Here is a 13,369-nt window from a genome sequence, read left to right as displayed (position 1 = left end):
TCTGCCTTCGGCTCAGGTCATGATCCCAGGGTCCTGGGATCGAGCCCCACATCGGGCTCCCTGTTCAGTGGGAAGCCTGCTTTTCCCTCTGCCTCTCCCCCTGCTTGTGTTCCCTCTCTCGCTGTCTATATCAAATAAATAAATAAAATCTTAACAAATTAAAAAAAATAAAACTCTTCCTAATCCTAGAATGACATTTTCAAAAATCAAATCGTGCATGCCGTGGCTCATGTTTCAGTTCTCTCCAAGTGAGGATTACAAGGGAACGACGTGAGCCCTGGTGCAGTATGAGGTAGACAGGTCTTCTCTGGCATGATGAGCATTTTTGAGGTGCTTGGCTGTGTACAGGGTCTTCCACTGCCCATAGCTGACCTCGCTGGTGGCAGGCCTTTGCCTTCCGTGGGCCTTCCTTTTCCTTTGCCTTGCAATTCGGGGAGCCTTTGGGGAGGCACAGTTTTCTGAGGCTTTGCTTTCTTTTGGATCTTACATGATGAAGTTGCCCCCTATGTGGTTCTTGGGGGGGCCTCCCTCCTTTTACACCTTGACATGTTTGCCCCGAATTATGACTATGACATTTAAGCGCAGTGACTTTGCAAAATTTGACTTGTCAGTCGGAAAAAGTCCTCTTCCCACCCTACAGATTGACAGGAACATGAGATGGCTGAAGCTGTACTGGGCCTTTGCTGGCAAGAGCACACAGGACAAGAGATACTCCGGAGAGCCCGCCGTGGAATCCCATCGTATCATAGTGCATGACTATCTGCCCGAAGCTCGCGGTTGGAGAGTCACTCAGTAGAATTGTTGGCGGAGGGCCTAGTGGCCAGACAGAGTTCTGTGGAGGAAAAAAGCCCTGGTCCAAGTGTTTTCATCAGTCGTGGGCTTGGGCAGACGAGGGCAGGTGTGCAAATGGGCAAGGATGAGGCCCCTGGTGTGTGTACGCTCCATCCCACGTGGTTGTCGGGCTCTGGCCTCCGACCGTATTCATGGGAATACGGGAATACGTTTTCAGCCCTTTGGAAATTTCTTTGGTCAGAGGAGACTATAGGGGAGGGAGGAGGGCGCCACCAGCCAGGCAGTGAGATGTGGAAGCTCCCGCGGCGTGGGCCACCCGGGTCACCGAATTGGCTGAGTTGGACTCGTGGGTCCCCGCGGTGTGGTGTCCCTGAGGTAGAGACTGCGGGGTCGGGTTGCCCTGCTGGAAGGCCCGCAAACGCGACTCCCCCGGCACCACACTGTCAGGCCCCTGCCCCCCCCGCAACGCAGCAACTCGAATCTTCATCCCCAAGGGGTCGAGCCATGGACCCCTCAGAAGAACCTCCTCACAAGGGCCCAGACACAGTGCCACTGTTCCTCCCGCTGGCTCTGTGTCCCAGGCTCCCCCCGGGTTGCCCTGACCCCCACGACCCCGCACCTCGGAGGGTCCCCCAAACAACTGGCCTCTGCTGGCGTCCCGCATATCCTCCCGCTTCCCTGTCTTCCCGGGCCCTTCACCTCCTGCCCGCCATCCGCTCCTGTCACCCCATCGAGCCCCAGCGGTACCCTTCCAGGCTATCTCCCTGCCTCTGGCCTCCCTCCCATCCTCCCTCCCCCACTTCTTGCAGCGCCCCCCACACCACAACCCCCCCCCCACCGCCAGCTCCTGATGCCTCCGGTGCGCCCGCGCTCTCCGGCTCTGCTCGCGCCGTGCCCGTCCTCAGAGCGCCCCTCTGGCCCGTCCTCTGGGGTCGGCTCCCAGGCCCTCAGGTCCCCCAAGCCTTACCTGAGCCCGCACGCGGAGCTCGGCCACTGCCGAGTCTCGGGGCCCCCTTGTGTGTGCGGGGCGGCCTCTGTGCCCCTCCTCGCCCTCGCGGCGCCTCGTGCCCAGTGTCCATGCGCTTTGGAAGGAAGGATGGCCTCGGGCTCTTTGCGACCAGAAAATGGCTCGTGTAGCACAGCCGGACATCAGGGCAGTGTCTGCCTCTAAAGTACACGAAGGCGGGGGTGGCGGAGCCCAGGGTGGGCGGCGGCCAGGCTGCAGAGCAGCTGGAAGGCCGAAGCGGACGGACAGACAGCCGCGGAACCGAGTGCTTCTCGGAGGATCGCACGCGAGAGGAAGCTCAGGGGTTCTGAGGCCGCCAGAGCGAGAGGGGACAGAAGGCCGGAGCGCGGCCTTCGGGCAGCGACGGGGTCCGTTCCTCAGACCGCGGCCGGCCCGGCAGCGGTCCGCGCCAGCGCCTTGTGAACCCCACGGCGACCGCAGAGATCGTTGAACATCACACTGGGAACGTGTAATGAACTTGGCTCGGAACGTGTAATGAACTTGGCTCGGAACGTGTAATGAACTTGGCTCGGACGCTAACGGCAGCGACTGTTCCGGTCCGTGACCCCCCCCCCCCCGCCCACCGGGCCCCAGGCAGGGCAGAGTCACCCGCCCTCCGCACGAGGGGCCCTTCGTCACCTCGCCAGGGCCCTTTTCTGTCTGGGTTTTGTGAAAGTGTGGCTCTGACTTGGGGCCCCGAGCCGGGGGACCCCTCTCCGTGCTTCCTGAGGCTTGGGAAGGAGCGAGGGGCGTTGGGCTGGCGCGGCGGGGTGAGGGGAGCCGCAGGGCCGGGCTCCCGCTCCGGCCGGCTTGTCCTCGGCCGCCAGCTAGGAGCGGGTCAGAAAGAGACTCTCTGGTTTATGCATTTTCTCTCGTGTTTCGGACAAAATGGGCTTCTGGTGCTTTGCTAACTCGGTGAGGCCGTCCGTCTGTCCGTGGTCTGTTGGGACTTTGCAGAACGCTGACGAGCTCCCGCCCTTGTCCTCATGCGGGGCCTGAAGCCAGGACCGGCTTCCCGCGGGGAAGCTCGGCCTCGAACGCTCCTCGCTCAAGTCTGGTTTCCGGTTCATAAAGGTCAATTATCTGCTACGACACACGTGGCTCTGCCAGGCGACCCTTTATTTCAGGGACCTTTACTTCAGGGGTGCCGCATGGTCCAGCCGGCCAGTCTCCCTGTCGCGATTCATCAGGCCACTGAGAAAGGGGATGTGGCGGGTCGGGAGTCACCCCCTTCTCCCAGGCTAATTCCTGGACCGAACACATGATAAATTTGCCTGTGACCTCCCAGTTTTTGTTGTTCTGGCATTTTCTAGCTAACTAGGACTTACAGCTTCAGCTGTCTTTCAGAAGAAACTTACTCAGGACGCCTGGGTGGCACAGTCGGTTAAGAGTCTGACTCTTGGTTTTGGCTCAGGTGTTGATCTCAGGGTTGGGAGATCAAGCCCCACCTCGGGCTCTGGGCTCAGCAGGGAGCCTGCTTGAGACTCTCTCCCTCTCCCTCTGTGCCTCCCCCTGCTCGTGTGCATTCTTTTTCTTTAAAGATTTATTTATTTGAGAGAGCGAGCGTGAGCTAGGGGAGGGGCAGAGGGAGAGACCGAGAGAGAGGCAGCAGACTCTGTACTGAGCACAGAGCCTGCCACGGGGCTCGATCTCATGACCCTGAGATCCCGACCTGCGCCAAAACCAAGAGTTGGTTGCTTAACAGACTGCGAGACCCAAGCGCCCCAAGAATAACTTTTTCATTAAACATTTGAAGAGCACAATCATCATAAAACTCATTCACGCGCATATCCATGAAGCAGCTCTGGCTCAGCTGCTGCAGGCTGGGGAGAGGAGACAAGACCGGCCCCCAGCCTGCTGGGGGTGGGTGGGGGCACAGAACTGGGCTGAAACCGGTGACATGCACTAGACAAGGCAGTGTCTATATGGTACTGAGCCCAGGGCCTGCCCGTGAGTGAAGGTCGGAGGCCTTCCTTGATGTTCAGCCGCCGAAGACACTTTCTGGGTTCCAGGTGGGACTGTGTGTTAGTTTGATATGGGGCTTGATGAACACTTTCTGCGTCTCTTATTTCATTTCTCAGCAGACACTTACTGTGGGGAATACACTGGGGAAACGGATAGAGAGTGGGGGCAGGGAGCACGGTTGCGGTTTTAAATAAGTGGTGCGGTGAGATGTCCCTGAAAGCGACTTGGAGCAAAGCCAGGAAGGAGGTAGAGGAGCACCCCATGCTGGGGGAGCGGGTGTCGGGGTCCGAGGTGCGGCGTGTCCGGAGGGTGCAGAGGCCAGCAGGGAAGCTAGGGTGAGGCTCGAGTGAAGGGTGCGGGCGGGTGTGGGGACGGGTGGGTAAGGGCAGAGAAGGAACGGGCACGGGCTCATGGAGGGACTTAGAGGCCATCCTCCAGCTGTTACAGCATGTTAGGTCACCCTCTTCATTTTCATCCTTTTTTTTTTTCTTTTTTTTACTTTTGTTGTCCCTGACACTGAAAGCAGGAGGCTTCATCTGTGGGACAGAGTATCTTCCTTGTGTACGTGGCGACTCTACAGGTGTCCGTCTGTCCTCTGACAGTGAGGAGATGTGTGGCTAGAGTAGCTCTTTCACTGTTCTGCTGGTGTCTGGTACATAGCAAGGAGGACGTGCAGAAGACCCCTGGCCTCTGTATTCCTAGTGTCTAACACCTTTTAATTACACTGGTTAACATAAGTCTGTCCCTTACACGGTTCTTTCTCTCGTTAACAGCACAAAAATGAGTTCTTCCTAGGGCCCAGCGCAGGCTGTTTAGGCATATGAAGTGGATTCACAAGGGTGGCTCAGCGTTAAGCTATGCCAGAGCCGAGTCCAAATTTTATTCCGGTACAGGGATGACTTTCTATGTGGCCTCTCTGGCTCTGGAGCTAATTTGGATGCTGAGTAGCCCCACAGGTATTTATATGTAGTGTTTGGTATTTTTACTGGGTCCTATTCTTCTCCCTCGGATCACCTAAAATGGTTAAGAATTTTCTAGTGGGATTAAGGTTGTGATCTCTGGGGAGGGGTGGGCCATCTGCTCTCGGTTATTTTTGTGTTAGCCGCTTCCCCTTAAATGTATGTTCACAAATGAGCCACAGCCTTATCAGCTGGGGTCGAGAGAAGACGGGTCTAGGTGCTGCTCCTGAACTTGGTCTCTAAGCCATGGCTTCCCATAAGCACTCAGGTAAAGCTTCCTGTTCTTTATCTTCTGTCGAGCACAGTTTTCTTACAGCACTGAATCCATCACTCGACTTCAACATACTTTGTAATGAAATGATTTTAGTCTTGTCTAGAGGCTAAATAAGTCCTAGTTCATCTCTGTTCTGTCCTTGCTTTCTATTGTTGTTTCAGAGACAAAAGGCAGTGTGAGTGGCTTGTGTGTTTTTTTTTTAATCTGAACTTATGACTATAGTTTACATTTTTCAGGACATCCTGTGAAATTGTAAGACATTGTGTGAGGAAAGATTTTGTGGTGGTGGGCGGTGGGGGGGAGCAATTCTTTGTTATTTGTAAGATAGGAATGCTCATCTTGAGTGCTTTAAATCGAATTTAAAGTGTGTAGGGACGGGCCGCTGAGTATGGGGCTGGAGAAAGTCCGTAAATGACTCACCACATCTTCCCCTTCCTGAGCGGTGGGCTTAGTCCTGCCGCAGAGAAGCAGCTACGATCCTTTTGATGTAACAGGTTAGGAATTGTTCTTATCAGAAAAGGGGCAACATTTCAGAATCTCCAGAACGTCATGATCGTGAGAGTCGTCTTCTTGTTTTGCAACCTGACATGAAGGAAGCCCCTTGGCCGAGGACAGACACCCGTGGAACAGGGGCAAAAGGACTGAAGGACAGGCCATCTTCCCCAGAAAACTCGGCTCTCTGAAGTCACCCTGCTTGCCTGTCTTTCCTCTAAAGCCAGGAATGTCGCTGTGGCTCTTATGCCCTCTCTGCCTAAGGAACGGTCCCCTCTCTTACAAACAGGCACTTCGTCCTCTCTCCTGGCTCTCAGATTACGGGACAAAGTAATTTTTGGTGGCAGTCTTTTGGAAAAGTGATTTTTGAAAACTTGTAATTGCCCACGAAAATGTATTTTATTTTTTTTAAAGATTTCATTTATTTACATGAGAGAGGGAGCACAGAGGGAAGAGGGAGAAGCAGGCTGTCCGCTGAGCAGAAAACCTGATGTAGGGATTTGATCCCGCGACCCCAGGATCCCAACCTGAGCCCAAGGCAGATACTTAACCGACTGAGCCCCCCAGGGGCCTGCTCATCAAAATTTAAGTAATGAGAATTCTTTGAGAAATTTCTCCTCAGATATTTTAAAACAAATGCACTGCAATGCATTCTATGCTTTAATGAATTAATATGCAATGTCTTTGTTTCCAATCGTTGAAGAGCTGTCTTCCCACCCCCCACCTCCAGGAGCCATTTTACGAACAGGATCGCACATGCTTGAGATCGTGCTGATCAGCCAACATACACATTCTCTGGGTGCAGGCAGAGTGTTCAGCTGTGCCACTTGGTCCAGTGGACCTTGAACACGTGGTAACTGGTAGAGTAACTCCCCATTTTGGTTACTAATTAAAGGACGGATTAGGAGATATATTTGACAATACATTTAAATACATTCAAAAGATGACCTGTTTACAACATACCAACCTCTGGTTTTACTTTGCACCAAATCCAGACACGATTCTTGCTTTATATAAATCTGGAGACAATAAATGTGTGACTAAATTAGATTATTGACACATTTTAGAGGATTTTTAAAACCAGGAGCTGTCGTTTTGTATTGCATTAGGTGTATAGGTCCGTGAAGCAGATGAGAGAGTAGACCTCACGTGAAGAAATTGCTCATTGCCCTGAAATGGGTTTTGTATGGACAAAGGAGAGGCTCAGATCATTGGTTCAGGATCTGTTTTTAGTGGCGGTCCCTATACTGAAAGGACATTTCAAGGGCAAGAATGTATACTTTTGTTATTGAATGCTTTCAGGCTGCAAGATTATGTAGATTCAGTTCCTTTACCCTTGGCCTTGCAAGTTGAGGGCCAGACTGGGGGTGATGGGAAGGCAAGTAAGACCATTCGTCCCCTTTGCCAGCCACTGCCCAGTGGGTCACACACACCCGGCAGTCTTTTTTGGGGGGCAGGGATAGAAAATGACATGGTGGGGTGAGCTAGTAATCACACTGGGTCGGGTTCTTAAAATAACTGAAAAATGGTAGTCAGAAGAGCTGGTCAAGGATGAAACCTGAGCGATGTGTACTTCTAATGACCATGTAACAGCCGCCAGTGACTTTAGCACAACCAGAAAAACTAAGAACCCCGTTCTCTTGCTGCCAGGGTGGAAAATCAAGGGAAGGTGCTCGCCTAATGTGCAGAAAAACTAAGAACCCCGTTCTCTTGCTGCCAGGGTGGAAAATCAAGGGAAGGTGCTCGCCTAATGTGCACAACGTTAAGAAAAGCTTCATACCTGGACAAAGTAGGACTGGGATAGAGATTATGGGTTTTTCTCTAAACGCATTTATAAGCATTGAGGCGTTTCTGTTTTTAAGAAGAAAAAACACTTTCTGATTTTCTATGAAATTCTGTGAGAGACCACTTTGCAGCCATGACTCATGACCTCCGTCTCATCACAGCAAGTTAGGTATTTATGCCCAAATATCTGACGACACCTCTTGGGAAAGCAATATACCCTTTCTTTGCAAGCCAGTATTTATACATGGGGTGACTAACGGACCGGTACGTTGGACTTAGCAATTAACAGACCAGAAAAAACCTGAATGCTTTGCCCCCTCTGGGTTGCAGTTCATCGTTTGTACTATTCGTTATGCCACTCAGGGGGAGCACGTCGAAGAATGTTCCTTTGCCCTCCTGGTCACGGTTTCCTTAAACCTTCCAATTTTGAGCCACTCAGGCATGAGGGGGAAAGTGGACATTAGCCAGAAATACGTGAGAAAATCCATATGAAAACACAAGCGAGAGGTTATTGAATACAAATGGAGTCTTCTCTAATGAGACGTTTCTCTGATGTGTACGTGATGGCATCAGAGCCAAAACTTCTTACTGAGATACTGAGGTTTATGTAGGCACCTCTTAGCATGTTGGCTGTCGTTCAGGAATTTTCTGAAAGAGGAAGCTTACTTATTAAGTGAAGAATGATGTGTCCTTTGAAGCAGGCACGGCAAGAAAGTCAGTCTGCCATCCTGGAAGCAGTCCCTAAAATGCGATCAGCCGGTCACATTTCCAACCGCATTTGAACCTGCTGATTCTCTGAAGGCCTGAGGGTCAGACGTCAGCCCCTTAGGGTGGCAGGAGCTGTGCCCCGATTTTTAAAAACAAATCTGTTATAAAATGCTTTGAATGAAAGAGATTTTAGGAGCTTTGTGGCAGTGATCTAACCCGCCCCCAAATCTGTCCATCCACGGTCATAGCATGTGACTTAGTGGACAAGCGGCCCCGGGCATTTTCAAACTTCTTCTGTGCTAGACAACCCTCATTCCTGCCCACGGCTGCGGGGCACACGTCGGAACCTGAGACGCAGCCACGGGGCGGGCAGGGACCAGCAGAAAGGGAAGTAACTTTGTACCCAGTACCTTTCCTAGATAACAGCCGCAGGTCAGGGGAAGCAGATCTGGAAGTTTTGGAAGGTTAGAAGGCGACCTGGGTAGGGAGATAAGAAAAAAAAAAAAACAGTACCCCCTAAGAGATAAACCCTTTAAGCATATGTTAATTTAGTAAGATTAAAGGGAGCCTCCAAGACAGGTGAAATGCTATCTTCATTTTTGTCCATTCTCTGATTTCTAAGAAAGGGGAAACAGAGGGAGGCACAAACTGTTTGTCTCCTCGTGAAGTCAGAATTTCACTGTGGCTCATTTCTGGGGAGCCCACACACCAGAGCGCTGGCTGTCTTTTGGGAACCCCTGTGTGTCCCAGCTCTGTTCTCCCCGAGCTATTAGCGGCTCCGAAGACGAGCAGTAACAGACTCTTCTGCCCTCGTACCCATTCATGCTTCATGCACAGTTTCGACACAGGGACTATCTCATCAGCAGGAACGTACCCCTCCGGCTTCCTCCTAAGCACGCTGCCATGAAGGCTTGAAACAGTTTGGGACCCAATAATCTTGGTTTAGAAAAACACGAGGTAGGGGCACGTGGGTGCCTCAGTGGGTTAAAGCCTCTGCCTTTGGCTCAGGTCATGATCTCAGGGTCCTGGGATCGAGCCCCGCATCAGGCTCTCTGCTCAGCAGGGAGCTTGCTTCTCTCTCTCTCTCTCTCGCCTACCTGTGATCTCTGTCAGTCAAATAAATAAATAAAATCTTAAAAAAAAAGAAAAAGAAAAAAAAAACACAAGGTAAACTAATTCAGGTTATCCAGAGTTCGACTTCATTGGAATCATTGCAAAAAAAGTACTAAAGTTCATGAATTTGACATCAGCATTGTTAACATGCCTCAAGTGTTTCCAGCCTGTTTACTTATTAGGCAATAAAAGCTAACGTTCCTAGAAGTGCCTATTTTATCTTGACAAATAAGCGTTTCCACACACACAAAAAAAGGCTTGAATCCACTGTGGAAATGAGCCCTAAGAGGACATGACCTTTGAAATCTGTCCCTCTGGGTGCAGGCTCGGGTTCAAGTGTGCAGTGCGGGGGAACAGAGGGTGGCCCTGGGCTTTCATTCTGCAGAAAGATAAACTAATAATGCCCAAAAGCCGGGACTCGAAACCTCGAAGAGGTGGGAGTCTCCACAGCGGCACCCTTAACTCGGGGTGACTTTAATTTCCCTTTCACCGACTTCGGGACCCTGTCCTGGTGCTTGCGTGTTCAGCTGGTGAGCCGTGGGGTTATTTCACCAGCTGGACATGTAAAAACTCCAAGCAAGTCATGTTCTAGAACCATGAAAGTAACCAATGAAGAACTTGCCATTGGCAAAGTGACTGTTTCTTTTTTTTTTTTTTTTAATTTATTTGACAGAGATCACAAGTAAGCAGAGAGGCAGGCAGAGAGAGAGGAGGAAGCAGGCTCCCTGCTGAGCAGAGAGCCCGATGTGGGGCTCGATCCCAGGACCCTGAGATCATGACCCAAGTGGAAGGCAGAGGCTTTAACCCACTGAGCCACCCAGGCGCCCCGTGACTATTTGAAAGTAGGTAGTTTTCAAGTGAAAGAGGCTCGGGAGTAAGATCTCTCTTACTGTAGTGGTTCTCCTTCTCCCCCAAGCTCCGAATACCTAAAGGGGCCTCCCTGTGCTTCCTGGTGGTGCTTTTCTCTGGGACACTGACCCCCAGTTTCTGCCATAAAGCGCGAGACGGGACTCCGTCAGGCCACCATGCTGTCACATATAGAAATATTTGGAGGCCATTTCCTCTTCAGCAGACGTCAAAGGAATGATAGGAAAAGGAGTGTGCTTCCAAGTTCTATGCTAAATAGGGACTTTGGTGAGGGAGGAGGAGGGATGTCCCCATATGGTCCAGGAAGATAGTCTCCGAAGGCCTAAGGCAGCCACGATTCCTCGCCACGCAGGAAGCCGGTGCCGTCTAATCTTACAAGTTCTGATTTCCTGCCAAATGGCATTTCGGAGCTGCTGATAATTGAACTTCCTGGCATTTACTTGGTTTCTCTACTCGGCTCTTAACAAGGAAGTCCATCTTGGTTGAGGGCACAATTTCAATATGGAAAAGCTAATGAGACGAGGATTTTGCGTGGCCTGTGAAAGACCGGCAGGGCCGAGCAGAGGAGAGTGACTGTCCGTGTGCTAATGGCACTTTCGAAGCTGCCTTGGGTAAACAGCGTGCTGCTCAAGGAGACCGGGCCTCGGTCCCCCTGCATCTCTGCTTTTCCTCTCTAACCCGATTACGTAAGGGAACATCCCGCTGGCCTTTTGGGGGAGAAAGTGCCGCTAAGGACCATTCTCTGGTCTCGATGAACCTCTGATCTCTGGCACGACTCTCAGGCAACTGTCTTTGCCCAAGAATGCTACCCACTTGCTTTCCGTCATTCACTCCCTGGAGATGAGGGGGTCTGTGCAAGGGCCAGCCTGAGCAGGGGCTGCAGCTGGCCCAGAACGTTCTACCCATCCGTGGTGCGATCTGCTTTGTCTGGAGGCCAGCTTCCGAAATGCGCCCAGCTCGGAGGGAGAGTTCACCAGCCTTGGCTGAGGCGGGCTCGGAGACGCAGGGTGTGGTTTCCTTAGCTCACTCTGTGCTATTTGGTTGTCTGTGGCAACGGGATCCAAACAACTTGGACATGTGTTCGTATAAAAAAAACTGGGAATGGGACCCAGAGTGGGAGTCCGGGGCCATTCAGCTAGTGGAAGAGCCACGGTGAGTACCGGGCAGCTGCTCGTTCATCTCGCCCCGTTCCCTCGCTACATTCCGCGGGGGTATTCGCTAGCGCAAGAACCGTGTTGGTGGGTAATTGGAGAAAATTCTCTCCATTCTCATGTTTCCTACGCAAATTAAATAATTGCTATCTACTTACCCACGTACGGTTCTTTTCAGGAGGAGCGGGGGAAAATTAGCATATGTTTCAAGAAATCGGGAGCTCATAGATCTGGCAGCTTTCTGGTGGCGGAGGAACGGGGTGCCTTAGCTCGCGGCGATTACAGACGTGCAGTCTGGGGTCTGGAGGGGGTGGGGGGGGCTTGGGGACAAGGGGAGTTGTTCCATATGAAGGCTATGGAAAGGGTTCTTGGAATGATCAGCCTAACACTTTTAAAAACCCTTTCCCTCCTGCCCCCCCCCGCCACAATCATACTTTCACGTCGCAATTTTTAAAACCGCAAATGCTTCGTTGAGTCTCGAGGCTCACTTGCTTGAACAAAGGGGGGCCTGGATTTTGGCATGTCACAGAACGGCACATCGCCGTGACAAGTGCTCACACTGGCGGACCTTGCCAGTACGGATGGAGAATGCTGTTGTGAAAAGTCCTCTCCGGGGTCATGGCTCAGGCCTCGGGGCTCCGTGACCTCTGTTGGATGGAGCTCTTTAGGGTCCATTTGGGGTTTAAAAGTGCTCTGCCGGATTTGAAGGGTCAGATGCAGGCATTTTGAACCGATCCATAAGGGTTGTTCACGGGGCCAGCGTCCTCTCCTCTCTGGGCAGTGAGCCCCAGTCTGTCTGTCCGACGTGCTGACTCCTGCAGATGGGAGCGGGGTCTGGGAGGAAGAGCCCGAGGCTGGCGGTGGGGAGAGCGGAGCAGCGGCTCCTCCTCCTCGGGCTGCCGAGCAGCTTGACTCCCGGAGCGGCGGCTGGCACGCGTCCCAAGCTGTGCGTCCACGGCTCGAAGGCACCACACCTTTCTAGAAGCCCTGTCTGGCCAACACAAGCCCTGACCCACTTCTCTCCTCCTCCAGCAGGACTTTCTCTCATGTTCCCGGGGACCCACCGGCTGCGGACTCTGATCCCCGGCCAGTGGGGAGGCTGTTTCTTCCCAGGGTCGCAGTGAAGGACGTCCGGTCCTGGCGCCTGTGGCCAGCCAGGCTCGGCGGCAGCGGGGACCTGACCTCCAGGCCCTGGTGGCACCGCGCAGCTGTCCCCTGGAGCCTCGGCGGCAGCGCGCTCCCTCCTCCTTGGGCTCATTTGCTCTGCCTCCTTTCCCCCGCAGGTCCATCCAGCTACAAGGTGGGCACCATGACCGAGAAGTTCGACTGCCACTACTGCAGGGACAACCTGCAGGGCAAGAAATACGTGCAGAAGGATGGCCACCACTGCTGCCTGAAGTGCTTCGACAAGTTCTGCGCCAACACCTGTGCGGAGTGCCGGAAGCCCATCGGCGCCGACTCCAAGGTGACCGGGCTGGCCCGGTGTGTGGGGCGGGGGACACCTGTACAGGGCAGGGCCGGCAGGGATGTGGTGGTGAGGGAGTGGAGGCCCCGGCTTCCAGCGTGAGTCCCCAGCTCCCCCCACCGCCCCGGCCCCGGTCTGGGGGTCCCCAGTAGCTCTTCCTCGCCTCGGTGTTCTCATGTGTCTCACAAGTACACCTCAGGGACTCCAGGTGTAAGGGACTGTGTCGTCCCTGTAGTCTGCCCCAGAGATGTTGGGCTTGATGGGGGGGGCCCTGCACCCCCAGCATCTCTCACAGCAGCTCGTCTCCTTCTGCTTGGTTTCCAGGAGGTTCACTATAAGAACCGCTACTGGCATGACACCTGCTTCCGCTGTGCCAAGTGCCTTCACCCCTTGGCCAACGAGACCTTTGTGGCCAAGGACAACAAGATCTTTTGCAACAAGTGCACCACTCGGGAGGATGCCCCCAAGTGCAAGGGGTGCTTCAAGCCGATCGTGGCAGGTAGTGTCCCCTCTCCCCACCAGGGCAGCCAGGGAGGAGGCCCACAGGGCCGAGCTGATGCCGGGGCTCGTGGTGGTGGGGTGATGCTGCTGTGAGCCGCACTTAGGTCTTAGCGTATATATGCACGCATATACGTACACGTATATCTGCGTACACATATATGCTCGCACACACGCACACACTCGGCAGCTAAAGAACCCTGGACAGAGCGGTCTGTGGCAAGAGAAAGAAGTGAAAAGTATGTTGCGCTTTCTCATTTGGGTAGAGTGAGTGAGCCAAGCATGCGACCTCCT

At 53.1% G+C, this 13,369-nt stretch overlaps 1 protein-coding gene across 6 annotated transcripts in view; it reads left to right on the top strand.

Annotated features, from left to right (window-relative positions):
• The window catches only part of FHL1 (four and a half LIM domains 1), a 60,935-nt gene that overhangs the window by 43,765 nt on the left and 3,801 nt on the right, over window positions 1-13,369 (top strand). The window contains exons 1-3 of one of the 6 annotated variants that reach the window (XM_044235154.1): window positions 4,904-4,990; window positions 12,396-12,577; window positions 12,902-13,076. In XM_044235154.1, the coding sequence (XP_044091089.1) occupies window positions 4,969-4,990; window positions 12,396-12,577; window positions 12,902-13,076 (379 nt within the window). In that variant the 5' untranslated portion in view covers window positions 4,904-4,968. Of the gene's footprint in view, window positions 1-4,903; window positions 4,991-11,038; window positions 11,114-11,178; window positions 11,200-12,395; window positions 12,578-12,901; window positions 13,077-13,369 lie in introns of those variants that run through there. The other 5 variants (XM_044235149.1, XM_044235153.1, XM_044235150.1 and 2 more) reach the window with 5 other exon arrangements.

Source organism: Neovison vison, chromosome X, assembly GCF_020171115.1.
Source record: "Neovison vison isolate M4711 chromosome X, ASM_NN_V1, whole genome shotgun sequence".
NCBI classification, from domain to species: domain Eukaryota; kingdom Metazoa; phylum Chordata; class Mammalia; order Carnivora; family Mustelidae; genus Neogale; species Neogale vison.
The sequence above is the reverse complement of the archived record's forward strand: the minus strand, read 5'-3'. Positions and strand labels throughout refer to the sequence as shown.